Source organism: Acipenser ruthenus, chromosome 41 (assembly GCF_902713425.1).
Source record: "Acipenser ruthenus chromosome 41, fAciRut3.2 maternal haplotype, whole genome shotgun sequence".
Lineage (NCBI taxonomy): Eukaryota > Metazoa > Chordata > Actinopteri > Acipenseriformes > Acipenseridae > Acipenser > Acipenser ruthenus.
Window position 1 is genome coordinate 10,074,034 of NC_081229.1, and position 27,500 is coordinate 10,101,533.

Sequence of the window (27,500 nt, forward strand, 5' to 3'; positions counted from 1 at the left end):
ATCCATTAGAAACGGTCCCAAAACTCGGTTACCCAAAGGAATCTGGCATTCTTTAATAAAGTCAATGTATGCAGCACGCTCGTTGTCATGTTATTTGTCCCATCCAGGAATCTATTTCATCAGTAACGAGTCAAAATAAAGAAAACGCGCCTATTCGGGTCTAAAATCCTAACTGCGTTTCAAAAGTAAACAGCATGCTGTTTGAAGCGAGGTGGCTGTGCTTGATTGGACACGTAGTGCTGATTAAACTTGGATATAACCGACACAGGAATCCTTTTTTTGTCTGCGCTGACTTTCCAGTTTGTTTTCTGAAAGCTGTTTGTTTTAGATTCTGTTCAGCAGCCTTTTGCTAAATGTGGGATTCTGAAGTTCTAGCGATCGATCGTATTTTCTTTAAGTCACATTACAAGATGTGCGTCTAATGCTGAAAACTAGATTTTAGCAACCTGAATGAAAACAACGCAGCTCTGCCTGTGTCCCTCCTGCTCCGCACAGTACAGCAGGTCACAGAAAAGCCAATATAGACGCACTGATAGGCTGATTAAAACATTGTTATCATCTGAACAGTGAACAAGAATGCTAACCGCTTTGTAGTATTTCTGTTTTTTAATTATATTTTTCTGTTTGTTTTTGCCTAAGTGCAATTATTATTATTATTATTATTATTAGTAGTAGTAGTATTTATTTATTTATTAGCAGACGCCCGGTCAAGAGTCCAGAGTCCTAACCACTACTCCACACTGCTGGTCTCCACACTGCAATGCACACGGGAAGGCGAAGGAATACAAAAAAACGCCTATCTACAAAAGAGAGACACAGTTTGCGTCGTTTGCGTTGTGCAGTAGTTCACGAGGTTCCTTCCTCCCCTCACCAACGGAGTGTCCCGATTTTTCACTCTTGCTGTCTGGTCACCCTGTGTGGACCGCTCCATTTGTTTTTGTTTTCTGAAAATCCCCTTTGTTACAGTCACACACAACGTCACTTTTACTTCTTATTCTCTTAAACTTTATATTTGATCGATGGATATCAATGTAGAATTAAATCCAGTTTAATATATATATATATATATTCTTCCCATTCAAATCATCAAACATTACTGCAATCTACCCAATATCAAGGATAGGGCAGCAGTGTGGAGTAGCGGTTAGGGCTCTGGACTCTTGACCGGAGGGTCGTGGGTTCAATCCCAGGTGGGGGACACTGCTGCTGTACCCTTGAGTAAGGTAATAAAAACACAACTTTATAAATGGGTAATTGTATGTAAAAATAAAGTGATTTTTTGTAACAATTATAAGTCGCCGTGGGTAAGGGCATCAGCTAAGAAATAAATAACAATAATAATAGAAATTAGAATCTCGATTACTGGCTATCCCAACCTCTTGACAGCCAAACCACCGAAACCCGAAATGTCCTTGTCCAGGGCAACTTACAATTGTTACAAAATATCACATTATACAGATATCACATAATTTTTTACATACAATTCCCCATTTATACAGTTGGGTTTTTACTGGAGCAATCTAGGTAAAGTACCTTGCTCAAGGGCACAGCAGCAGTGTCCACCACCTGGGATTGAACCCACGACCCTCCAGAGCCCTAACCACTACTCTACACTGCTGACTATGTTGGCAGATAGCACACACATGCGTTCTGTAAATATCCATCCTTATGCAGTGCAGATGGGTCTCTCCTCTGCAGAGCTGTCCATCTTAATGATGGCTGTCTGTGGTTGCTTGTGTTGCCTTGTCCCTTCCACTGCTTGTAAGGAGGTGGGAGGGGATGCAGTGTTAGGATTAAAAACCCAAACATCGCATTTCTCTACTTCAGTCATTAATATAAACCCTAACTGATGCATTTTTAGGGAACTTTTTTTTTTTTTTTTTTTGCAAATTATAGTAATTTACTGATTTAATTTTTATATTTATTAATATGACGTTTTCATGTTTCACGTCATTCAAATCCTTTTTTTATTTTAAGCCTGCAATCGTGTTGAGGTGTATTTACAGCTATTGTAGTGTACGGGTCGTGTGCGCATGCGCAGTCACCACTTCAGAGACTTGTTTGTCGTTCCAGGAACACAGCTGCGTTTATTTAATAAACTTTTCAACAGAAACCCAAAGACAGACCGAACCCGAACTCCTCGCGGGGATACTATGGTCAGGACAGGTAAGCGTGTTTCCTGACAAACACAAGTACTGTGACTATTTGTAGCACACAGATTTCCACTGCCAGTTCACCTCTCCTTACAGTCCCCAAACAGACCTATTTATACAGCTGGGTAATCAGTTAATGAACGAATTCCAACTGAACAATCGCACACCATTACCTCTAATTCAAGACTGTGACCTTGTTAAACCCACATGCTTTATTCAAACACTGACATCTAGTGGACATGTCTGTCATTACAGTTTTAAAAACCCCTGTCAGCAGCGTGTAGGTACTATATAATACTGCAATGCCAGGATGCTTTACATTTGCATATAGGCTACGCATATTTGAACTCTTATCCTTGCATTCTGAGAAGTGAGTGTAGTTTTGTAATGTGCTGTTTCTATTTTCTACACTGCAGCATCGTGCTCAGGCATGACGATGCAAGCTCGCAATTAAGAGCTTCTCATTTCGGTGACCCACAGTGTTTTCTGTGTTTTAGGACGTGGGTTGTTTGCATTGTTACTGAATATTTTCCTTTTGCTAAATTATAAAATGTGAAAATACACCTATCCTTTACCTTATCTGACCACTTCCAATTTTACAAACACATCCTATTGAAGGTTCTAATGAATGTGATTAAAAGTGAGGCATCAGTTAAATACCTCTTATTTTGCATCACCTATAAGGATGTTTAAAAGTACTACAGGGGCAAAGAATTCACAAATAAATAACAGCTAGAGCACAACGTCACAGTCATGTGAACACATGGGGAAGGTGAGATGTCTGAACTGTCCTGTTTGTAATGATTAAGTGCACGTGTTGCTTGTTATAACACACAAGCTATTGTACAGAAAAGCCAGTCCGGAGCCACTCGAAGCTTAACCTGCATTGAGGTGATTCACAGAAAGTCTTCTGTTTCTAATGCAGAGTCTGCTGTGATGGGGGAGAGAGGGCTGCTCATCCTTCTGCTTGCAGGTGAGTTTCCTTTATTTCTGCTTTTCTCTCTGTTTGCTTTGATATTGTCCACATTCCCTCTCAGAGAAGATCATGCGGTTCTTAAAGCTGCAGTGTCCCTCAATCACGTTCAATCTAAACTAACGTGTGATTCCTGGGTGTGTGTTCACTGCACTGCTCCACTTCTACAGAGCAGACCTTGTTGCTGTTGTATCTGCTCAGCTCAGCACAAGGTACTGATCAGTAATGTGGGAGGTATATGGAGGCTGCCTGTTGACACACTTATTTTTTTTAGCTATTAGGAGTATCAGAATCTGGTTTCAGTCCTAAGTGTAGTTTAGCAAAGGTTATTCTACAGCTTTTCAAGATACCTTAATGTGGGATGAACCTACAGAGGCTGCCTGTGTGTCCAGAGTTATTATCAGAATCTGGGGTATATTGAGGCCGTCTCTCTGTCTGTGTTACACATTATTTATCTAGAGAGGTTCTTATTCCTCTTGTGTTTGACCTGTCTGACTATCAGCTACACTGTCACATGTCAATGTGTTTTTGGAATATAATTAAATACAAATAAATTGTATTTTGTTTGAAATGTCTTCACTTCCTCTGTTGGGACAGAACGTTTCTGCGAATAAGCTTTATAAGATGTTATTCTGTCTCAGTCTATTAATCTTCACTCCGCTAGCTAGCCGTATTTTAATAATGTTTTTTGTTTGTTTTCCTAGGGTTTTGTGTGCCCACATCCAACCAGATCATTAAACACGTGTTTGTGAATACTCTGAAGAGCTGGTCTGAAGCTCAGAGCTACTGTAGTGAGAATCACACAGAGCTGGCCACTGTGCACAGCCAGGAAGAAGCACAGCAGCTCTTAGATATTGCAGGAGCTTCTCTGAGTGATTCTGCCTGGATAGGGCTGTATCGTGATGGCACACAGAACTGGCAGTGGTCTAACAGCGATGATGTCATCTACTCCAACTGGAGGTCAGACCTCTTCTGTGCTTCAGTCAATTCAGAGGGAAAGTGGATTGATTTACCCTGCCACCTTCAGAGAGCTTTCATGTGCTACCAAGGTAAAGATGTGATTGTTTTACATTGCACTTTCATTATTAGTTTACTACAGTTACTATTTCTAGGCATCCCTGTGAAGGGAGCTTTAATGAGTTTGCAAATCTGCCACCGCCACTCCTACAGCTGCTGATATCTCAGACTATTTCTGCTGTGAAATATTTTCAGTCAAAATCCTGTATCCAAGTTGTCCTTGAATGGATACAAAAACATATGGCACAGTTGGCCTAATGACTTTAAATTGCTTTTAAATTGATTCAGGTGGAATTGGATCCTGTTTGATTGCAACTGTGACCAGGACCCTATTTAATCTTCTTCAACAAAACAGCTGTGCTGTTTTAGTCATCCCAAAAAGCAGGCTCTTTCCTACCTATACTCTCTACCCTCTTTGCTTTGTGTACTGCCTACACTGCTGTCTCTGTGAGTTTGTTCACTCTGTCCACTGTGACTTTCTCTGCTACCCCCATCCTTTTCTTCTTTTGCACTAGCAAAATCTCTCACCGGCACTTCTCTAACCCTTCCAACCTGATCTTATAACCTCTGCCTCCATCATTTGCAACAAGGCTGACTTCATCTCTGCCTACACCTCTCATCTCTCTCTCTTGACTTTCTGGTCCTTATAGAAACATGGATCACTCCTGAGAACACTGCTACCCCAGCTGCTCTCTCCTCTCTCTGTGTCCTCTCTCGCTCTCCCCGCTCCTCAGGACGAGGTGGGTGAACTGGATTCCTACTTTTTCCATCCTGGAACTTCTTTCTACTCTCTCTTCCATCTCTAAGCAGCTTTTGAGTTTCATGGCGTTGAATTGCACTCCCCTTGTCATCTGCTCCTTATTGTTCTCTATCAGCCCCGTCCCCCTGCTCACTTTTTTGACAAGCTTGTCTTCCTCTTCTCTTCCATCGCCGCCTCTATTCCTACCATTTTGTTAGGTGATTTTAACATTCATCTATCTAGCTGGACTCATTCTTCTGGCTTCCTCCCACTTCTTCATCCTTTCTCTCTCCAACTCTCCCCCTCACCCACTCACAAAGTTGGCTGCCAACTGGACCTGATTTTCTCCAGAAACTCCGCTCCCTTTCCCCAACCACCTAATGTAATGGAGTTTAGAACATAAGAACATAAGAAAGTTTACAAACGAGAGGAGGCCATTCAGCCCATCTTGCTCATTTGGTTGTTTATAGCTTATTGATCCCAGAATCTCATCAAGCAGCTTCTTGAAGGATCCCAGGGTTTCAGCTTCAACAACATTACTGGGGAGTTGGTTCCAGACCCTCACAATTCTCTGTGTAAACAAGTGCCTCCTATTTTCTGTTCTGAATGCCCCTTTATCTAATCTCCATTTATGACCCCTGCTCCTTTTTTCTTTTTTCAAGTCAAAGAAGTCCCCCGGGTTGACATTGTCTATACCTTTCAGGATTTTGAATGTTTGAATCAGATTTCCACATAGTCTTCTTTGTTCAAGACTGAATAGATTCAATTCTTTTAGCCTGTCTGCATACGACATGCCTTTTAAACCTGGAATAATTCTGGTTGCTCTTCTTTGCACTCTTTCTAGAGCAGCAATATCCTTTTTGTAACAAGGTGACCAGAACTGAACACAATATTCTATGACATTCCTGGATTTGGCTAATGCATATGGTTCAGTGCCACATGAACTACTTTGGGCAGCATTTGATTTTTTCAGTGTACCGATGACAATAACAAATTTAGTGAAAGCCTATTTTGGAGATTTGCAATTCAGTTTTTCAACTTCAGAATTCAGCACTACATGGCAATGCCTAGAGGTTGGAATAATGGCAGGATGCACCATTTCTCCGCTGGCTTTTACCATGGCAATGGAAGTAATCATTAGGGCATCAAAATGGGTAGTAGGAGGAGAGCGCTTGGCTTCTGGAATGCGACTACCACCAATTCGAGCATACATGGATGACATGACAACCATGACTACAACAGTAGCCTGCACTAATCGATTATTGGGCAAATTAACCAATAACATTGAATGGGCACGAATGCAATTCAAGCCCACTGAATCAAGGAGCATCTCTATAATTAAAGGCAAAGTAGTAGATAAAACATTCTTCATTAATGGTGAGGCAATACCAACAGTGTCTGAGAAGCCATTGAAGAGTCTTGGGAGATGGTACGACGGGGATCTAAAGGACACAGTTCGTGTGGGAGAAGTTAGACAACAAGCAGTGGAAGGTTTGAAGAGCATAGACAGCTGCGCTCTACCAGGTAAACTAAAACTCTGGTGCTTTCAGTTTGGTCTACTGCTGAGGTTGCTGTGGCCACTGACTGTGTACGAGGTTTCTTTGACAACAGTAGAGAAGCTGGAAGCTTTAATCAGTTCATACATCAGGAAATGGTTGGGAGTTCCACGCTGCCTCAGCAGAGTGGGACTTTATGGTAAAGGAATACTGCAGCTACCAGTCTCTGCTCTAACCGAGGAGTTTAAGTGCGCCAAGGTCAGATTGGAAATGACATTAGTAGAGTCACGCGATAAATGCGTAAGGGAGGCAGCACCTGTGTTGAAAACTGGAAGAAAGTGGGCGGCAAAGAAAGCTGTGGAAGATGCAAAGGCTGCCCTTCGAATTGGTGATATCATGGGGCAAGTTCAGCATGGAAGAGGGGGTCTTGGTTTCAGTTCAACTCCTCCTACATGGCACAAGGCGGCCCCAGCTCAAAGAAGGAAGCTGGTAGTCAACGAGGTGCAAAAGCAGGAGGAGAGGATGAGGTGTATAAAGGCCATTTCCCAGGCCAAACAGGGAGAATGGATGAGATGGGAGAGTGTGGAACAACGCAAGATTGGCTGGCAAGACCTATGGTCAATGGAACAGAGCAGGATCAGTTTCCTCATCAAGTCAACATATGATGTTCTCCCATCACCACAGAACCTAAACCTCTGGGTAGGAGAGGATCCCTCATGTCCTTTGTGTTCATCACCTGCAACATTAAGGCACATTTTGACAGGATGTAAGGTGGCTCTTAGCCAAGGACGGTTTACTTGGCGCCATGACCAGGTGCTGCGCTGTTTGGCCTTAGCATTGGAAGACAAGCGTAACATGACCAATAAGTTGTCACCTGTTCCATCAAAACATTACACACAAAAGACAACATTCCTCCACCCAGGAGAGCAACCACCAAGAAAAGGTGTTAAAACCAATCCTCGCCCAGGACAACTGGAAGCTGCTAGAGACTGGAAAATGCTGGCAGATGTTGGTCAACGGCTTATTTTTCCACCTGAGATTGCCACCACTAACCTTCGACCAGATATTGTCTTGTGGTCTGGATCAGCACGCCTTGTTCACCTGGTAGAGTTAACAGTGCCATGGGAGGATGCTGTAGATGAGGCGTATGAGAGGAAGAAACTGCGGTATGCTCAACTAGCCACTGAAGCGGAACAGCGAGGATGGAGAGTTCGGGTTTACCCAGTGGAAGTGGGTTGTCGAGGATTTGTGGCACACTCTACAACCCGGTTTCTCAGAGACGTCGGATTCAGTGGCCAAGAGTTGCGTCGCACAGTGAAGAACTTATCTGAAGCAGCAGAGAGGAGCAGCAACTGGCTGTGGTTGAGACGGAAAGATTCTGGCTGGGGACAGGTAAGTAAGCTGGGCTGAGTTGAGTGGGGGACGGAGGGGGGTGATGCTGGGACGCCAGAATCACCGTCGAGCCCTCTTGAGGTGTCGTGGGCTAGTCGACGAAACACTGAGGATGGAAGGTGCCCACTTGAAAACCCCAGAGATGTACCCTACTTAGCTCAATCCAGACGGTTGTCATGCTGATGCGCTGGGGAGGCCGCACTTTGGTTGATCCCCGGAGCCAGCATCGCAGCCGTTGTGTGTGCTGATGTGCCAGGGAGGCAAAATAAGCTGATCCCTGGAGCCAGCATTACACTTCAGCCATTAACACCAGACAGAAGGATATCTACATCATCATATGGAAGGAAACGTAAATGGATGGAGACGCATATGGATCACATTAGTTTACTGTAAAGCTACATCTTAGTTGGTGCTTATCTTGGCGAGAGCCGAGTTCAAATCAGCATGAAGTTTTAACATCTACTCTCGTGTAATGGAAATCTAGGTGAGGTCTTACTAATGCATTGTAGAGTTTTAACATTACTTCCCTTGATTTAAATTCAACACTTCTCACAATATATCCGAGCATCTTGTTAGCCTTTTTTATAGCTTCCCCACATTGTCTAGATGAAGACATTTCTGAGTCAACATAAACTCCTAGGTCTTTTTCATAGTTCCCTTCTTCAATTTCACTATCTCCCATATGATATTTATAATGCACATTTTTATTGCTTGCATGCAATACTTTACACTTTTCTCTATTAAATTTAATTTGCCATGTGTCTGCCCAATTTTGAATGCTGTCTAGATCATTTTGAATGACCTTTGCTGCTTCAACAGTGTTTGCCACTCCTCCTATTTTTGTGTCGTCTGCAAATTTAACGAGTTTTGCTTACTATACCAGAATCTAAATCATTAATGTAGATTAGGAATAGCAGAGGACCTAATACTGATCCCTGTGGTACACCACTGGTTCCCTCGCTCCATTTTGAGGTTTCTCCTCTAATCAGTACTTTCTGTTTTCTACCTGTTAACCACTCCCTAATCCATGTGCATGCATTTCCTTGAATCCCTACTGCGTTCAGTTTGAGAATTAATCTTTTATGCGGGACTTTGACAAAAGCTTTCTGGAAATCTAAATAAACCATGTTGTATGCTTTGCAGTTATCCATTTTCAATGTTGCATCCTCAAAAAAGTCAAGTAGGTTAATTAGACATGATCTCCCTTTCCTAAAACCATGCTGGCTTTCTCCCAAGATATTGTTACCATATAGGTAATTTTCCATTTTGGATCTTATTATAGTTTCCATAAGTTTCCATATAATAGAAGTCAGGCTTATTGGTCTGTAGTTACCTGGTTCGGTTTTGTCTCCCTTTTTGTGGATCGGTATTACGTTTGCAATTTTCCAGTCTGTCGGTACAACCCCTGTGTCAAGAGACTGTTGCATGATCTTGGTTAGCTGTTTGTAAATAACTTCTTTCATTTCATTGAGTACTATTGGGAGGATCTCATCTGGCCCAGGGGATTTGTTTATTTTAAGAGCTCCTAGTCCCTTTAACACTTCTGCCTCTGTTATGCTAAAGTTATTTAAAATTGGATAGGAACAGGTCGACATGTGGGGCATGTTGTCCGTGTCCTCCTTTGTAAAAACCTGTGAAAAGTAATCATTTAATATATTTGCTATTTTTTTTCTTCGTCTATGATTTTGCCATTTGAGTCTCTTAGACATTTAACCTCCTCTTTGAATGTTCTCTTGCTGTTATAATATTGGAAAAACATTTTGGAATTGGTTTTAGCCCCCTTAGCAATATTGATTTCTGTCTCTCTCTTGGCCTTTCTAACTTCCTTTTTGACTTGTGTTTGCAGTTCCAAGTACTCTTTCTGTGTGCTTTGTTTTTGGTCCCTTTTAAATGCTCTGTAAAGTGCCTTTTTTCACTGAATATTTTTTTTAATTGATCTATTAAACCATTTTGGCTATTTTGTTTTAGATTTAGATTTGTCTACTTTTGGGATGTAATTGTTTTGTGCCTCTAGTACTACATTTTTAAAAAACAGCCATCCTTTTTCTGTGGATGTTTTCTCTATTTTACTCAAATCTACTTCTACTAGTCTCTGTTTCATACCTTCGTAGTTTGCTTTTCTAAAATTGTAAACCTTAGCTTTAGTCATTACTTTTGGGGTTTTAAAAAATATTTCAAATGAGACCATGTTGTGGTCTGAGTTTGCCAATGGCTCTCTGACCTCTGTTTTAGTTATTCTGTCTTCATTATTTGAAAAGACTAAGTCAAGGCATGCCTCCCCTCTAGTCGGTGCCTTGACAAATTGCGTTAGGAAGCAGTCATTTGTCATTTCCACCATTTCAATTTCGTCCCTAGTGCCCCCCAACGGGTTTTCCCATTTTATATGGGGGAAGTTGAAATCCCCCATTAGTATGGCTTCTCCTTTTCTACATGCATTTCGAATGTCATTGTACAACAGATTATTTTGCTCAGCGTCTGAATTTGGTGGTCTATAGCATGCTCCTATTATTATGCCCTTTGAATTTGTGTCCATCATTCTGACCCATATTGATTCTGCATTGTTTTCTTTGTCCAGATTTAACACCTGGGCTTCAAGACTATTTCTTATGTATAGCGCTACCCCTCCGCCTCTTCTGTCCTGCCTGTCTTTCCTATACAGTGTGTACCCACTAATATTATATTCGTCTCCATCACTCTCGGATAACCAAGTTTCTATAACACCTATCACATCGTAATTGCTTGTTAGTGCAGTAGCTTCAAGTTCTAACAGTTTGTTTCTCAGACTTCTAGCATTAAGATAAATACATTTAATAGTGGTCTTACCTGAGTTGTTGCTCTTGTTTTGATGTAGTCTCTCTTCTGTTTTTTTGTTTTCTCCCCCCTTCCTTTCTAGTTTAAATGCTTCTGAACCTCCTCAAGGAGCCTTTCTCCGAGTAGATTGGTTCCCTTTCTGTTTAAGTGCAGTCCGTCCCACCTGTATAGATATGCCCTTGTAATGAATTAGGTATGCAATTTATTTCAATGTAAATTTGTCTTTAGTCGCCCTGTTTAAGAACATCAAAATGTAATAAATGAGACATACCATATTTAAGTTTGGGATCATGTAGAACTTGGATTCCCTTAGCCAATAACCGACATTCACACAACGTGTCAGAAATATAAAACAATAGTTTATTTAAAGAATAAAAAGGGTTGCACAACCAATCTAATATTACAGAAAGGAAAGACTATTGGTTAGAGATATGCGTGAATAGTATACAGTTCATTGATTTCATAGTGAAACGATTACAACGACCATAACATCATTAGAATACATGGTTATACAAATATTAAAATATGGCTTATCACACAAACTGTCTACTTTGCATTAGTATTTTCAATACGCGTTTCTCCTTGTAATCGATCATGTCAGTATGCACGAGAATGAATTCAACTTCCCATTCAGAACGGAATCCAACATTCCAGTACCTAATTAAGCAAATTAGTTTTACCGCGTTAATTTAGTTTAAACGCGATGTACCAAACTAATAATATGTTATCAGCCTCAATTGATTCAGATTAACTCAGAAATGGGTCTGTGACAGGATGGCTGAGCGGTGACATCAGACCAGAATGCAGGAAGATAAACAAACTCAAAAATACTGCAGTGCAAAAAGACGCTGCGGCGCTGTTTACTGTAACACAAAAATAAATAAAGTATTTAAACAACAAAAAAAAACACAGAGCAAAATAAAATGATAAACAAAAACAAAATCTCAAACACAAAACAGCCAATACGGGTCAGGCTGGGCAAATGCTGTCACTGATCCTGTATATTTTTTAAATGTTCTTTTCTCCGTTCTCCTCTCGCTCACCCGTACTCTCCACTGTACACACACCCTGAGTGCAGAGAGCTGCCGGCTTTTATGGAGGTGACCATCTCCCGATTAGCAACAAATTAATCACTTAATTAAGCTCGGAGGATGGTCACCTTCGGCACAAGGTTTTTAAATTATTCCTGGCAGAGGACGAGCACCAATCTCGCCTCTGCCAGAACACATTTTAAAAATAAAAACCAAACAAACATAAATACAAAAACAAATAAATACAAAACAATAACTTGCTCAGGGGCGGAGGGGGAGAACCCGTTCTCACAGTAAACAAATCATAACTGTACAGGGCTCCTTGCCCTGTTACAGTCAGATTGAGGACAACACACAGTTTTGGGTTCAGAGCCACCAAACATCCACAGCTCCCAGCCTCTCATCTACTGTTTGTGTTTACAGAGACCAGCAACATCACTGAGAGATACACCCTGATTGAAGTTCTGAAAACCTGGACTGAAGCTCAGCAGTACTGTAGAGAACACCACACCGACCTCGTCAGTATAAAGAACGCCAGTGAAGATGAAGACCTAGTGAAGAAAGCGCAGGGCAAGACCTTCTGGATAGGCCTGTTCAATGAGCCCTGGAAGTGGTCACACCAGGGGGATAGCTACACATTTAAAACTTGGGCCAGTGGGGACCCAGACAACCGAGGAGGCAATGAGAACTGTGTGGTGATGGGTAGGACTGGTGGATGGTGTGATACTGCCTGCAGCACTCCGCGCCCTTCCTTCTGCTGTGATGGTAAGGATCCCGGCTCAGTCTGTGTTCTCATTTAGTTCAGTGTTTCACCCCAGTTTGTGTGTGTGGAGGGGGGTGACAGCTTATCTGTGCAGGAGAGTGGACCCATTCACTCCCTGTAATTGAAATTCCTTCTTGTTGAAAACTGGATTCCACAACAGTCTTGCAGGTTTTCCAAACCAAGCCTGCTGTATTTATAACTTCAGGATTGAAACCGTGTGATCACTGGAAAGCAAGAGGGGCTCCCTGTTTATTAAATGTACACTACAGTTTATAGAGCAAAGATTTTGTATTGGCAGCTTGTACAGGTCCAGCTGTTTTACGGCCCAAAGGAGCAGTTCTGCTGTCTAGAGTGTGGGGGCGGTTTCCTGTAGAGCCTTAGAAATCACAAGAGATAAACCTTCAGGTCCGAGTGCAGTGGTGTAGTTGAGCCGGAATGAGCCTTAACACGGATTGAACAGTGAATTGAGTTTTTCTCACATTGATTTGTATGGCTACCCAGTGTTTCCATGACCTTTGTTACTCATGTTATAGTACAAACTACAAGCATATTGTTATATTTATTCTTCCATACAGTTATAGTAGCAGCCTACATTCTTACAAGACCAAGAATCTGTGACCTTTAGTTACATTTACAGTGCAAATCTTGTCACTGAAGAACACGTTTTCACTGATCTTTATTGTGCTGTCCCCTCTCCCCAGGCGGCTCCTCTGGTCAGTGTTTCTATGAAGGAACTAAGAAGACATGGCTGGAAGCTCAGAGCTACTGCAGAAACCAAGGCAGAGACCTGCCCACCATACAAGACAAGTACGGGGTTAATACGCTTATGGGTCTTATACCTACAACTAGTGAGAACCATTTCTGGATCGGGCTGTATCATGACAAAGAGAACTGGCAGTGGTCCAATGGAGATGACGTCATCTACTCCAACTGGAGAGCAGACCTCTTCTGTGCTTCAGTCAATTCTGATGGAAAGTGGGATGATTCAGTCTGCAGTGAGAAGAAAGCTTTCATGTGCTACAATGGTGAGTTGAGATTCAATTCCTTTGTTAATGAAACAGCTGGCTGGACTGGGGGTTGAAGCCAGGTCCCCTGGATACTGCCCAGGTCTGTGACAGCTCAGCTCGTAGTGTAATGCTGTACAGTACAGCCTGTATTAACAGCCACTTGGACTAAGCAGTGTAGGGGTAAGATGATGTGTATATCTAGTATATACATTTAATGTATTTGCATTGTTTTTTACTGTTGGTATTTAATGTACTATGCCCTGTATTTAATATATTATGCATTGTTCCTCACTATCTTGTAAAGCGCTTTGTGATCGTGGTCTACTATGAAAGGTGCTATATATTTATGTACAGTATATATATATATATATAATTTATAATAATTTATTTCTCAGCAGACGCCCTTATCCAGGGCGACTTACAAGATATCACATTATTTTTACATACAATTACCCATTTATACAGTTGGGTTTTTTACTGGAGCAATCTAGGTAAAGTACCTTGCTCAAGGGTACAACAGCAGTGTCCCCACCGGGGATTGAACCCATGACCCTCCGGTCAAGAGTCCAGAGCCCTAACCACTACTCCACACTACTCCACACTCTAGACAGCAGAACTGCTCCTTTGGGCCGTAAAACAGCTGGTCCTGTACAAGCTGCCAATACAAAATCTTTGCTCTATAAACTGTAGTGTACATTTAATAAACAGGGAGCCCCTCTTGCTTTCCAGTGATCACACGGTTTCAATCCTGAAGTTATAAATATATAAAAATATATATATATATATATTGTAGCTTTTCAGGGGAACAAACTAGAGCCAGACCACTGCAGCAAGATCTCATTCAGATGTTTATTGATTCAATGTCAGGACACCACAACACAGCCCCGAGCTGCTCGCAGCCAGCTCCTAAATAGAGATCCCCCCGAGCCATACTGGCTCACATACACAAGAGCACATTTACATACACACTGACCAATCACTCAGACCCTGGGTCCTGCGCAAGCAGCTCCCTGGCAGAACCAAACACAAATCACAGTGCAGCAATGTGAACGTGTGGTTTGCAGTGCGCAGTGAAAGGGTGATGCAGGTGATCCAGACAACGACGCAACACAAAGTTCATGGTTCAAGTTCTTTTTATTTTCTGTTTCCACTCTCCTTGACTGTATAAATAATAAATGCTGGCTCTACCCAACTGTGGGTATTGTCAGCGTATAAACCAAGGGGTTTCAGTCCCGAAATAATACACAAACACAGACACACAGCACAGATACAGACACGTCTCCGGACAGTGCGTGCTCTAGATGCAGGTGCGGTGCTTGATCCAGGGGTGCTTGCTGGTGTACAGGTGCAGTGAAGTCCGGGCTTATGGCTGGCTTGAAGCGGCAGCACCCGGATATGTAGAATAGCCGTCTGGCAAAGACAATGATACACAGTTATTTGCAACAAACAATTCATGCACTGTTTTCTCCATCCTCGTTTCCTCCCCTTAACCACAACAAAGGAAGCGATTACGGCATCACGTCCCCCTAAAGTACCCTCAGCCCCGCCCCCTCCGATAGCTAGTTCAATCACATCTCCTCCAATTCATGAATGAAGCTTCGCAACCCGTACTAGTTCTCCCTGCTCTGGGTGGGTTGTTCAGAGGAGAGAATGGAGGAATTGTTGGACAAATTGTAGGAGGCTGTGTGGTCTAGTGGTTAAAGAAAAGGGCTTGTAACCAGAAGGTCCCCGGTTCAAATCCCACCTCAGCCACTGACTCATTATGTGACCCTCAGCAAGTCACTTAACATCCTTGTGATCCGTCTTTTGGGTGAGATGTAATTGTAAGTGACTCTGCAGCTGATGCTTAATTCACACACCCTAGTCTCTGTAAGTCTCCTTGGATAAATATTATTATTATTATTATTATTATTTATTTCTTAGCAGACGCCCTTATCCAGGGCGACTTACAATTCTTACAACATATCACATTATTTTTTACATACAATTACCCATTTATACAGTTGGGTTTTTACTGGAGCAATCTAGGTAAAGTACCTTGCTCAAGGGTACAGCAGCAGTGTCCCTTACCAGGGATTGAACCCACAACCCTCCGGTCAAGAGTCCAGAGCCCTAACCACTACTCCACACTGCTGCCCAAATAATAATAATAAGTGAGAGAAAGAGACGAAACGAAGCAGAAAGTACAAATAATCTAGGAACAGTGAAGTTGATTTGCCCAGCCTGTTTGGTGTTTGGTGTTTGTGATTTTTGTTTTGGTTAAAACCTTTATTTTGCTCTGTGAGCAGTGTTTTTGTTTAAATTTTTATTTTATTTTTGTTATTTTAAAAAAACGACGCACGCTGCGTCTTTTGAAGCGCAGTATTTTTGTCTTTGTTTTCTTCCTGCATCACAGCGACACTGAAGGCACAAGGACCTATTTCTATTTTTTATTTATTTTTGTCGTGCTTGTGCATCAGATAGATGGATGAGATAGCTGTTAGCGTCAGGTTACCATGGTAGCTACCTTGCTGGCTATTGAAGCCACAGTGAACGGCCCCATCTTGTGCCACATGATCAGGGTGCCTGGGGCGAATCCTTTAGAATGTTTGTTTTGTATTTTTTCTTTTGCACATTTTCAGTTAATCCGTTCTTTTTGTTGCTTTTGGTCCCTTTTGTATATATGACCTTAATTCCTTTATTTCTTATCCAATTGTTCAAATTTTTTTTCCATGATCTCTACATGTTGAAGTTTCTTTGTGCACTATCAGATTTGAGCTGGCCATGCTAAAATATTTTTTACAAACAATAAATGTGTTTTTGTTATCTGTATTGAGCTGGCTGAGTCTCAGGCTATTTAATTTATATTATATGGAAGTCTAGTGTGTGTTCGCATTCATTTCATGTATGACATGCACCTGTAACCTTTATAGTTAAAGAGTTATAGCCACAAATATAACAACCGTAAAAAACAGGCAGAAATAGCTTGGACCCTATTAAATCATATATTGATGTTAAAATTTTAAATGGGGGGGGGGGGGGGATACTTTTAAATCATTAAAGCAGACCCCCCATCCTGCTGTAAAACTTTTCAGACATTAATAAACTGAAGAGACTCCCAGGCACTGTTAGAGATGTTGCTTTTCATGACCTTGATAGCTGAGCTGGATGTGACTCGGGTTCAATCACTGTACAACAGGAGAGCACTGACACTGACTTTGATCTGCTGTTTGTGTTTACAAGAGACCAGCACCATCACTGAGAGATACACCCTCATTCAAGAACTGAAAACCTGGACTGAAGCTCAGCAGTACTGTAGAGAAAACCACACCGACCTCGTCAGTATAAAGAACGCCAGTGAAAATGCAGACCTAGTGAAGAAAGCGCAGGGCAAGACCTTCTGGATAGGCCTGTTCAATGAGCCCTGGAAGTGGTCACACCAGGGGGATAGCTTCACATTTCACTACTGGAACAATGAGCAACCAAACAATGCGGGAGGCAATGATAAATGTGTGAGGATGTACAAGAGTGGCACATGGGGTGACAAAGACTGCAGCGTTCTGTACCCCTTCTTCTGCTATGATGGTAAGGATCCCGGCTCAGTCTGTGTTCTTGTTCAATTCAGTGTTTGTACCCCAGTCTGTGAGCAGGGACTCAGAGGCCCAGTCCATCTGATCCTACAGTAGCTGTCTGACCCCCAGAGCAGGGCAAGGTGTAGCCTAGAGATCTGAAGAACCAGAAACCAGCCCCATCATTAAGAGTGTGTGAGCAGGGAGCAGCTACCCCTCATTGTTACACACAGGAGAGACACATGCTGTAAAATACATTCTGATTGGGTATTTATTGTATTGATTTAAAAACATTGATCCCTTCAGGATGAGTGAGATAGCATGTCATTGTGAGCATTGCACTGACAGCACAACACATACAGTTTCATTACACTTAGAAAAATAAATCAGACTTCTATTATCTTGACAACCCCCTTCAACACGGCTCTCTGAAGGTATGGAGTGTAATCACTTCAGTTTGATTAAAAGCCTACAGCAGAAATGTGACTGTAATAAATTACTGAATTATTGTATTTATTATTATTTATTAATTATTGATTCATTTGTTTCTACAGATGCAACCCCCTCAGACCCTCCTTCAACAACGCTCTCTGAAGGTCTGGAGTGTAAACAGTTCAGTTTGATTGAAAGCCCACAGCAAAAATGTGACTGTAATAAATTACTGAATTATTTTATTTATTATTATTTCTTAATTATCTATTCATTTGTTTCTACAGATCCAGCCCCCTCAGACCCTCCTTCAACACGGCTCTCTGAAGGTATGCAGTTAGATCCTGCATTCAGTTGAATTTATTTTATTTATTATTTTTTTATATTTATTGTATTGATTTAAAAACATTGATTCCTTCAGGATGAGTGAGACAGCATGTCATTGTGAGCATTGCCCTGGTGGAGACAGCAGCATAGACACAGTTTCATTACAATACAATAAAACAATGCATGAATGATACTTCTTTCATCCTCACACAGATGCAACCCCCTCAGACCCTCCTTCAACACGGCTCTCTGAAGGTATGGAGTGTAATCACTTCAGTTTGATTAAAAGCCTACAGCAGAAATGTGACTGTAATAAATTACTGAATTATTGTATTTATTATTATTTATTAATTATTGATTCATTTGTTTCTACAGATGCAACCCCCTCAGACCCTCCTTCAACAACGCTCTCTGAAGGTCTGGAGTGTAAACAGTTCAGTTTGATTGAAAGCCCACAGCAGAAATGTGACTGTAATAAATTACTGAATTATTTTATTTATTATTATTTCTTAATTATCTATTCATTTGTTTCTACAGATCCAGCCCCCTCAGACCCTCCTTCAACACGGCTCTCTGAAGGTATGGAGTGTAAACAGTTCAGTTTGATTGAAAGTCCACAGCTGAAATGTGGCTGTTAATAAATAAAATAATTAAATAATTGATATTTATTCATTATTGATTCATTTGTTTCTACAGATCTAACCCCCTCAGACCCTCCTTCAACACGGCTCTCTGAAGGTATGCAGTTAGATCCTGCATTCAGTTGAATTTATTTTATTTATTATTTTTTTATATTTATTGTATTGATTTAAAAACATTGATTCCTTCAGGATGAGTGAGACAGCATGTCATTGTGAGCATTGCCCTGGTGGAGACAGCAGCATAGACACAGTTTCATTACAATATATTAAAACAATAGACTTGAAATATAAATGATACTTCTTTCATCTTCATACAGATGCAACCCCCTCAGACCCTCCTTCAACACGGCTCTCTGAAGGTATGGAGTTAGATCCTGCATTCAGTTGAATTTATTTTATTTATTATAATTTATTCATTATTGATTCATTTGTTTCTACAGATCTAACCCCCTCAGACCCTCCTTCAACACGGCTCTCTGAAGGTATGGAGTGTAATCACTTCAGTTTGATTGAAAGCCCACAGCAGAAATGTGACTGTAATAAATTACTAAATTATTTTATTTATTGTAATATATTCATTATTGATTCATCTGTTTCTACAGATCTAACCCCCTCAGACCCTCCTTCAACACGGCTCTCTGAAGATGGAGGAGAACAATCCCAGCAGCCTTCCACGATGGACGGCACCTCTCCTCGAGCCAGCTCCCCTTCACACTCCAGCTCCTGGCTCCCTGGCACTTCACCTGCAGGAACAGGTGGGCACCGTGCATAGGGTGCAGTGAAACGGCTTGCCTGAGCAGAGTAACTCCTCCTCTACTGGGAATATATATAAATTATCATCTGCTTTCACAGACCCTGATTAGCACTATGCTTGGACTACCTGACCTGAGGTAACATTAGGTACTGCAAGATTAGTGCTGGTTGGGGTCTGTGAAGCCAACTGATTATTTGATAAATCATGTTACCAGCTGCAATAGAGGTGAGAAATCACATCAGTGATAATATTGCCCTGATCATCTGAACCACACTGCTGTCATAAAGAAATGCAGGCTGATGGCAGCTGTAGAAGCACAATTTAAATATTACTGCAAACACCAACCCAACACTCATGACCGGCACATGAATAGCACACGTACAAAACCAGATCACAGTTAATGAAATGATGATTATTATTATTATTATTATTATTATTATTATTATTATTATTATTATTATTATTATTATCACCAGGCACTCCAGTCCCTGAGGGTCTCCACCTGATCTCTGACAGTATGGTCTGGCCGGAGGCTTGGCGGTACTGCAAGGATCACTACACTGACCTAGTGAACCTCACAAGCCTGGCTGCACAGAACAGAGTGTCGGAGCTCGTCACGAACAGCACTGCATCGCAATTCTGGATCGGCCTGCACAGAAGCATTGTGTATGATAACTGGTACTGGGTGGCTGGTGAGGATAACAAGGGGCCTGTAAACTACACTAACTGGGCCCCTGGGGAGCCCAACAATCCTTACTATGAGCACTGTGGGGAGATGGTGCTGAGGGAGGATGGGGGGGCTGAGTGGAATGATCTGTGCTGTTATGAAAAGCTCCCCTTTATCTGTTTCAAAGATTAACAACACCCCTAAAAGGGTGTACAGCAGTGGTTCTAAATCTGTAGTTGGGACCCCTTTTAAGGTCACTTTAGTCTGAAAAAAACCTATTTACTAATAAATTATAGAAATATCTAAATCTGAATGATATTGGAAAAAAACCTATTTACTAATAAATTATAGAAATATCTAAATCTGAATGATATTGTGTAAGCAATGTGTGAGTAATAAAGGAAATCGAAGTCTTGTATGTGACAGAGTTTGCAATGCCATGTCTGCTCTCTATAAAAAGCTGCTGCAATGCACTGCAGCCATTGCGGATGGTAGGTCTGCTTGTGATGTGGTCGCTTGAAACCTTCCTGTGAACCCCCAGGGTTCCCAACCCCCAGTCTGAGAACCACTGTCTCCACAGAACCCAGAGCTTTACTATAGGAGTAATACATCAAAATACTATAGAAGATAATGCTATGTAGCAATCTTTAATGATATACATTATTCTGATATTTCATTGTGCTTGTTTAATATCCTATTGTGTGTGTTCTGTGTGATTCTCTGTTGTTTCAACTAAGAGCATTATCTGCAGTGCTTACTAACTATTCCAGTAAAATGCCTCCTGAAAAGACTCCTCAAGGCTGATTGTAATGAAGTGAGGTGGGGAAGCATAATAGTGTTGCACAGTCTTCAGTGCTTCTCCTAAATGCCTCAGTACACAGTGCAACGCTAACATGCTTCCCCACCTCACTTCCTCACAGTCAGCCTTGAGGAGTCTTTTCAGAAGCTGCTTCACTTGTTTTTTTAGTTCAGGATCCTCAGCTGTTTAAAATGCAGCGTGTAGATAAACTGCTGCATCCTGGTACCTTTGCTGTAGGTCACTTGGTCTGATTGAGGACGCAGCAGCAGCTTGGTTTAAATCATTAGTATCTATAACGTTGACTATGAAATATCTACTTTCCAAATTGAAGTATAAAACCCAAGCAAAAGAAAGGGGCCAGTGATAATATTGCTGGGGTTAGTAAGCTTTAAGAAAATGGATTTTAACCCTAGGTTAGCAGTCCTTTAATACAGGATACATTGTTAATGGAAGAAGCACAGCGGGGGGAATGGGGTAACTTGATATTCTCATTATAACTACTTTTTAAGCTTTTTTTCTTTTAAAAATAAAAATGTTTTAAATATTTAAGTAGTTTTTATGTATTTAATAAAGTGTGTCTGTAGTCAGGCCTGTGTGATGTCATCAGCACTAGTATCACAAACACTCCACTTGGAAAAGAAAAGAAACTCTTTTCTGTCCCTTGTTTGCACTCCTGTGTTGCTTCCCTGAGCTGCAGCAGAGCGGTCGTTCATACCCCCCTGCTGCTGCAGGTAGTCTCAGCAGCGTGCCTGTTTAGTGCACACTAGAGTGACACAAAGAGAGACCAGAAAGCTTCAAGGAGGGAGGAAGCTTGTGTGCCTGCAGATTAAACTACCTGCCTCTAGGGAATGCAAACAAACTGGACAGCCAACAGGGCCTGGTTTCCGATGAAGCAGATTGCAGCTCATGCTAATCTGATGAGGAATGTAGTAAAGAGACACACTGTAATTCTATTTTAATATGATCCTACAATTTTAACCAAACTAAACAGAACATATGTAATAGATTGAGTAAGTCCTGTCATACTGGGGATATTCTACATTTCTGAGTGTATTTGCCTTTATAAAATGAATAAAGAGTTGAAATTCAATTTGAACCCTCAGTCTTTTGTTTCTTTATTTCTCTAAATATAACAAATATCACTACAACAACTTCTCAAAACCTTTGAATCATCCAGAAATACAATTGAATCTATTGTTCTTGTGTTTTAGGCCGACTTCCATATAACGTCAGGGTTATTCTGCCACCTACTGTTTCCGCTGAGGTATTGCAGGAGAGATGACGCTCAGTAGCAAGGAGAGACTACTGAGCGTCATCTCAATGGTTCTGCGCATTTCGATGGTCTATTCAGTATAAATGAATCATGTACAAAAAACAAAACTAGACGAGTAGTATAATAAGAGTAATTATTTATGATCTCAAAAGTATCCCGCATCTTAACCCTATAGATCTTATAATTACAGAAAGTCCAGCACAGTTTCATACAGAAGGCATCAGATTCGTTGGTTTAAATATTTTTTTTCCATCAATTTGAATGAGAAATGGCTGCCCCCAAACAGGGAGCAAAATCACCTCGTGTTCTCTTCCAATCAGACGAATCTAAAGGGTCACAACTCTGAAATGTGAGAGGAACTAACAGCTTCGCCTTGTTCAGCTGTACAACTACGCAACTCCAAAAAGACCCATATTACAAATTGTCAACTATTTCCTGTTTAGGAGGTGATCTGAAGTGCTGTTCTAAAAAAATAAAATATTTTCTTCTACAAAATTCAAAGATCCTGTGCTGTCTTTCTAACACGGGTTAATTCGGGTTACTTGTGTTTGCCACTTTATAAAAGTGAACCTTTTGTACAAGGACCTCGGGTCTGATTTATTAATTGTCCGTTTTCTGGCTTATAGCTCTGTCTCGGGTTACCTATAAAGACAGCAGTATCTGAATTTTCTTTTTCCATTTCATGCGCTATGATTTTTCAGAACCTTGTAGGTGGTATTGTAGTTTGGAGGCTCGTTTTCAGACACACGGTGTCGATTAGGGCTTTGTTTAAATGTCTTTTTCTACAGCTTTAGTGTCCATAGCATTGTGTAGAGCATTATTCATAGTGTTTGTTAAACCTTTCACTGTTAATTCAGCTTGATAAAGTGGTTTGCAATAGCACGCACATTTCCTACATGTGTTTTTAGTTTAACTCGTATAAGTGCATGGCTCAATTTCCATTTAATAACACAAATGTAGAAAACAATATTTTAATTTGCCTGTTTCCTTTTTACCACTGATACGTATTTCCCATCAAGTAAAACATATTCACTTTATTATTATTATTATTATTATTATTATTATTATTATTATTATTATTATTATTATTATTATTATTATTATTTCTTCATTGTGAAAGCTCTACTTATTTAACGGGCGACGCACATTCCCGGAGCGGTGAACTGGGCATCGGACCTCCTCTCCAGGAAGGGTCCGCATGCGTCAGAGTGGCGACTCCACCCTCGGATAGTGGAGCGCATTTGGGAACGGTTCGGGAAGGTGCAAGTCGATCTCTTTGTGGCAGAGACGACACATTGCCTCCTACGGTACTCCCTCCACCGCTTAGGTCAGGACTTCCCAACCCTGGTCCTGGGGACCCCATATGTCTTCCGGTTTTCTTTCCAACTGAGCTCACAATTAACTTAACTAAATCCTTAATTGAACTAATAATTAACGAAACCCTTAATTGAACTAATAATTTGCTTAATTATACCTTTTTACTTGTTTACAGCTCTTAAACAGTTGATTTCAAGTTAGCTATAACATTTTAGGAATAACTCGAACTCTGCAACTTTTTAGGAGCTGAGAACAATTAAAAAAAGTCTAATTAAGCAAATTATTAGTTCAGGTTAAGGGTCTTGTTAAGTAATTGATAGCTCAGTTGGAATGAAAACCAGCAGACACAGGGGGTCCCCAGGACCAGGGTTGGGAAGCCCTGGCTTAGACGGTCCACTTGGTGTAGATGCCCTAGCGCACGTATGGCCCAAAATGTTTTGGTACGTTTTCCCGCCTATACCGCTGCTCCCGGCCTTTCTCAAAAAGGTTCAGTTAGAGGAAGCGTCAGTTCTCCTAGTGGCCCCCAAGTGGCCCAGGAGAGTCTGGTTTGCGACCCTGTGCCAGCTGTTGCACGGCCAGCCCTGGGAGATTCCACTGCACATGGATCTCCTCAGTCAGGCAAAAGGCTCTCTTTGGCACCCGGAACCGGGCAGGTTCCAGCTATTGGTCTGGCCCCTGAAAGGGGGCGCTGATTAGCCCAAGGGCTATCAGATGCGTTTGTGTGTACGTTGCAGAGCGCTAGGGCAGACTCCACTAGGTCCTTGTACACCTGTAAGTGGAGGCATTTCCAGGCTGGGTGTCTGGCTGGATGCCATGACCCCATATCTTGCCCTATGACAGTCATCTTATAGTTTTTACCATTTAACCGCTGAGTTAAGACGTTCTAAGAAAATAGTCCTGAAATTTGTTTAAAAAAAGAACAAGGTTGGCATACATATAAAAAGGAAAACAGTGTTTTTTTTATCTAGTAAATTGATTTTTATTGTGTATTAACTTGTTAGGGTTTTAAACCCCTATTTATAATCAGGGCATTGCCTGAGGAATGAACAGAGCAATTACTGAACAGTCTGTGTGCGATGGAGTCTGAACTACCAATACAATCTCTCATTAAATACCACTCTAAAATGCCTCCAAACTCACCATGTTCCTACCTTCAGACAAAACCTTTCTCTCCTGAATCTATATATGAATGGTGCAATATTACTGAACTGTCCGCGTCTTTGCTGTTGGAAGACGCTGTGTCTGTACTCCAGTCGAGCTGATAGTCTGTGATTGGCTCTCGGCAGTCGCAGGTACGGAATGGGTTGCTTTCGTTGATGCAAAGTATTGGTTAGCTGGTTTTGGTGGATAATAAATTGAATGATTATAAATGGATTATAAATGCAATAAGGCCCTTCAGGGTGTCCTCATACATCAAATATACAGACTTCTCAGGGTCTGGTGGCCCTTGACTTCACCTTGGGTAGCACAACTCCTCAAGGCATCCGTATACCGGAGTAGATACGGACACGCTGCGGCCTTATTCCATACACACAGAGCAGCAATACATATGTGTTATTCTCAGAGACACACTTTCTGTGCAGAAAAACACTAAAATGCACAGGTGTGGCGCTAAAACATACGGAATTGAATTAAATGTGTAGAAGCACAAACACTCTTTAGTTTGAAAGCAGATCTGCCCTTCTTTGCATAGCCATGCTGCTAACCCTGCTCAGACTGGCAAAGAAAAAATTCAAATCTCTTAGCTCTCCTTTCAAACAAATCACATGCTGCGCAACACACGAGTTCATTACAGGGTCTACATGCAAACACAGGGAGCGCAACTCAATCCCCTCATTATTTAATTACTCTGATAAAAGGGTTAACACAGTGTTTGATTAAAGCATCTATTCCGAGTGATGGTGATTTACCTGAAACTGACTCTGTATATTCAATATTGAATGCAAACTTGTTTTAATACGTTCAGTGTTCATGTAATGAGTGACTGATCTGTAAAGCGCTTGATTGTCACAGTACCGGCTGCATGACTGTTTAGCTTGTGTTGTCTGTTAGCTCTATCCCAGCTTGTTATACAGTATCAGGATAAGTCTTGAGACTTTACAGTATTGCAGGTACAGATGCCACTTATCTAACATTAGAATGCAGAGAATCAGCAGCACAGCTGTGTCAAAGGTCTTGCATCACCCTGTAGATGTAACGAATTGAATAATGTTACAGTAACAACATACAGCAGGAAGGTGGAACGGTTTTACTGTAACATTGAAAATGCAGCGAGGTAACCAGTGGTGTACCACAGGGATCAGTATTAGGTCCTCTGCTATTCCTAAAGCAGCAGTGTGGAGTAGTGGTTAGGGCTCTGGACTCTTGACCAGAGGGTCGTGGGTTCAATCCCAGGTGGGGGACACTGTTTCTGTACCCTTGAGCAAGGTACTTTACCTAGATTGCTCCAGTAAAAAAACCCAACTGTATAAATGTGGATTTGTATGTAAAAAATAATGTGATATCTTGTAACAATTGTAAGTCGCCCTGGATAAGAGTGTTTGCTAAGAAATAAATAACAATAATAATCTACATTAATGATTTAGATTCTGGTATAGTAAGCAAACTTGTTAAATTTGCAGACGACACAAAAATAGGAGGAGTGGCAAACACTGCAGCAAAAATCATTCAAAATGATCTAGACAGCATTCAGAACTGGGCAGACACATGGCAAATGACATTTAATAGAGAAAAGTGTAAAGTACTGCACGCAGGCAATAAAAATGTGCATTATAAATATCACATGGGAGATACTGAAATTGAAGAAGGAATCTATGAAAAAGACCTAAGAGTTTATGTTGACTCAGAAATGTCTTCATCTAGACAATGTGGGGAAGCTATAAAAAAGGCTAACAAGATGCTCGGATATATTGTGAAAAGTGTTGAATTTAAATCAAGGGAAGTAATGATAAAACTTTACAATGCATTAGTAAGACCTCATCTAGAATATTATGTTCAGTTCTGGTCACCTTGTTACAAAAAGGATATTGCTGCTCTAGAAAGAGTGCAAAGAAGAGCAACCAGAATTATCCCGGGTTTAAAAGGCATGTTGTATGCAGACAGGCTAAAAGAATTGAATCTATTCAGTCTTGAACAAAGAAGACTACGCGGTGATTTGATTCAAGCATTCAAAATCCAAAAAAGGTATAGACAATGTCGACCCAGGGGACTTCTTTGACCTGAAAAAAGAAACAATGACCAGGGGTCACAAATGGAGATTAGATAAAGGGGCATTCAGAACAGAAAATAGGAGTCACTTTTTTACACAGAGAATTGTGAGGGTCTGGAACCAACTCCCCAGTAATGTTGTTGAAGCCGACACCCTGGGATCCTTCAAGAAGCTGCTTGATGAGATTCTGGGATCAATAAGCTACTAACAACCAAACGAGCAAGATGGGCTGAATGGCCTCCTCTCGTTTGTAAACTTTTTTATGTTCTTATGAAAAGTCACAGGGGTCCCCGAGGAACCACTGCCCAAGGGCACAGATTCAGTGTGATTCCTGTCTTCAGTCACCATGGCAAAAAGCAAGGTAAACAGTGACGCCCCCAAACACCCAAACCAGCAATACTTTATATATAAACTGTCTAAACCATGTTGTGTCACTGTGTAATATAATACACTATGAATATTGAAACACAGGGCATGTAACTATTGCTTTTTAAAATGGGAGTGACAGTCACTGTGTAAAGTATGAAGTCATTGGCTGTGCTGTTTGTCTCCACCCATCATACTCAGTATATCATATCATGTCTAAACTGAGCGTCATCTTGTCAGCGCGTTTCCAGCCGGGGAGGAGAACACTTTGGCACTGCTTTGAGTGTAAGGTAAGACTTTCCTAAAACACGATCTAGATGTATTTGTTTATACACTCTAATCTACTTTCTATATGTACAAATGCAACTATCTATAAGAAACCTCTCTATAAATATACATACAGGTGCAGGTTTAAGTACTGTTTTAGGTTGATTTGTCAATCTATTTGATTGAATTCCAATGTAATGTTTTACATCAGAGATGTGTGATCTTATCCAGTTCTATTCACAAAGCTTTAACGGGTACTTTAAAGTCTGTTTATATATATTAAATCCAGTCTGATATCCAAGAAATTATTTTACATAAAGAACTCCTACATTCACACCACAAATAGATGACGTCATGTACGCCTGCAATAAACGCATAGGCATTTAGATATATACACAATATGGGAGCAAACTAAAGCAGCGATACACATGTGTTATTCTCAGATAGATGTTCAGTATAGAAAGAAATGCACAGGTGTGGTGCTAAAACACATGGAATTAAATTAAATGTGTAGAAGCACAA

The 27,500-nt window shown here is 41.0% G+C and overlaps 2 protein-coding genes and 1 long non-coding RNA gene across 3 annotated transcripts in view; 2 read left to right on the forward strand and 1 right to left on the reverse strand.

Moving 5' to 3' along the window:
* The window catches only part of LOC117968424 (C-type mannose receptor 2-like), a 242,708-nt gene that overhangs the window by 55,604 nt on the left and 159,604 nt on the right, over positions 1-27,500 (reverse strand). The window lies entirely within an intron of this gene.
* LOC117964844 (macrophage mannose receptor 1-like) overlaps positions 1-27,500 on the forward strand; it is a 99,482-nt gene that overhangs the window by 22,304 nt on the left and 49,678 nt on the right. The window contains exons 4-5 of the mRNA XM_059010659.1: positions 12,036-12,377; positions 13,077-13,400. Of these exons, the coding sequence (XP_058866642.1) occupies positions 12,036-12,377; positions 13,077-13,400 (666 nt within the window). The remainder of the gene's footprint in view (positions 1-12,035; positions 12,378-13,076; positions 13,401-27,500) is intronic.
* On the forward strand, positions 18,643-21,134 carry LOC131709006 (uncharacterized). The gene is made up of 4 exons (XR_009311343.1): positions 18,643-18,686; positions 18,768-18,809; positions 18,930-19,082; positions 19,558-21,134. It is a non-coding gene; the product is annotated as an uncharacterized LOC131709006 (long non-coding RNA).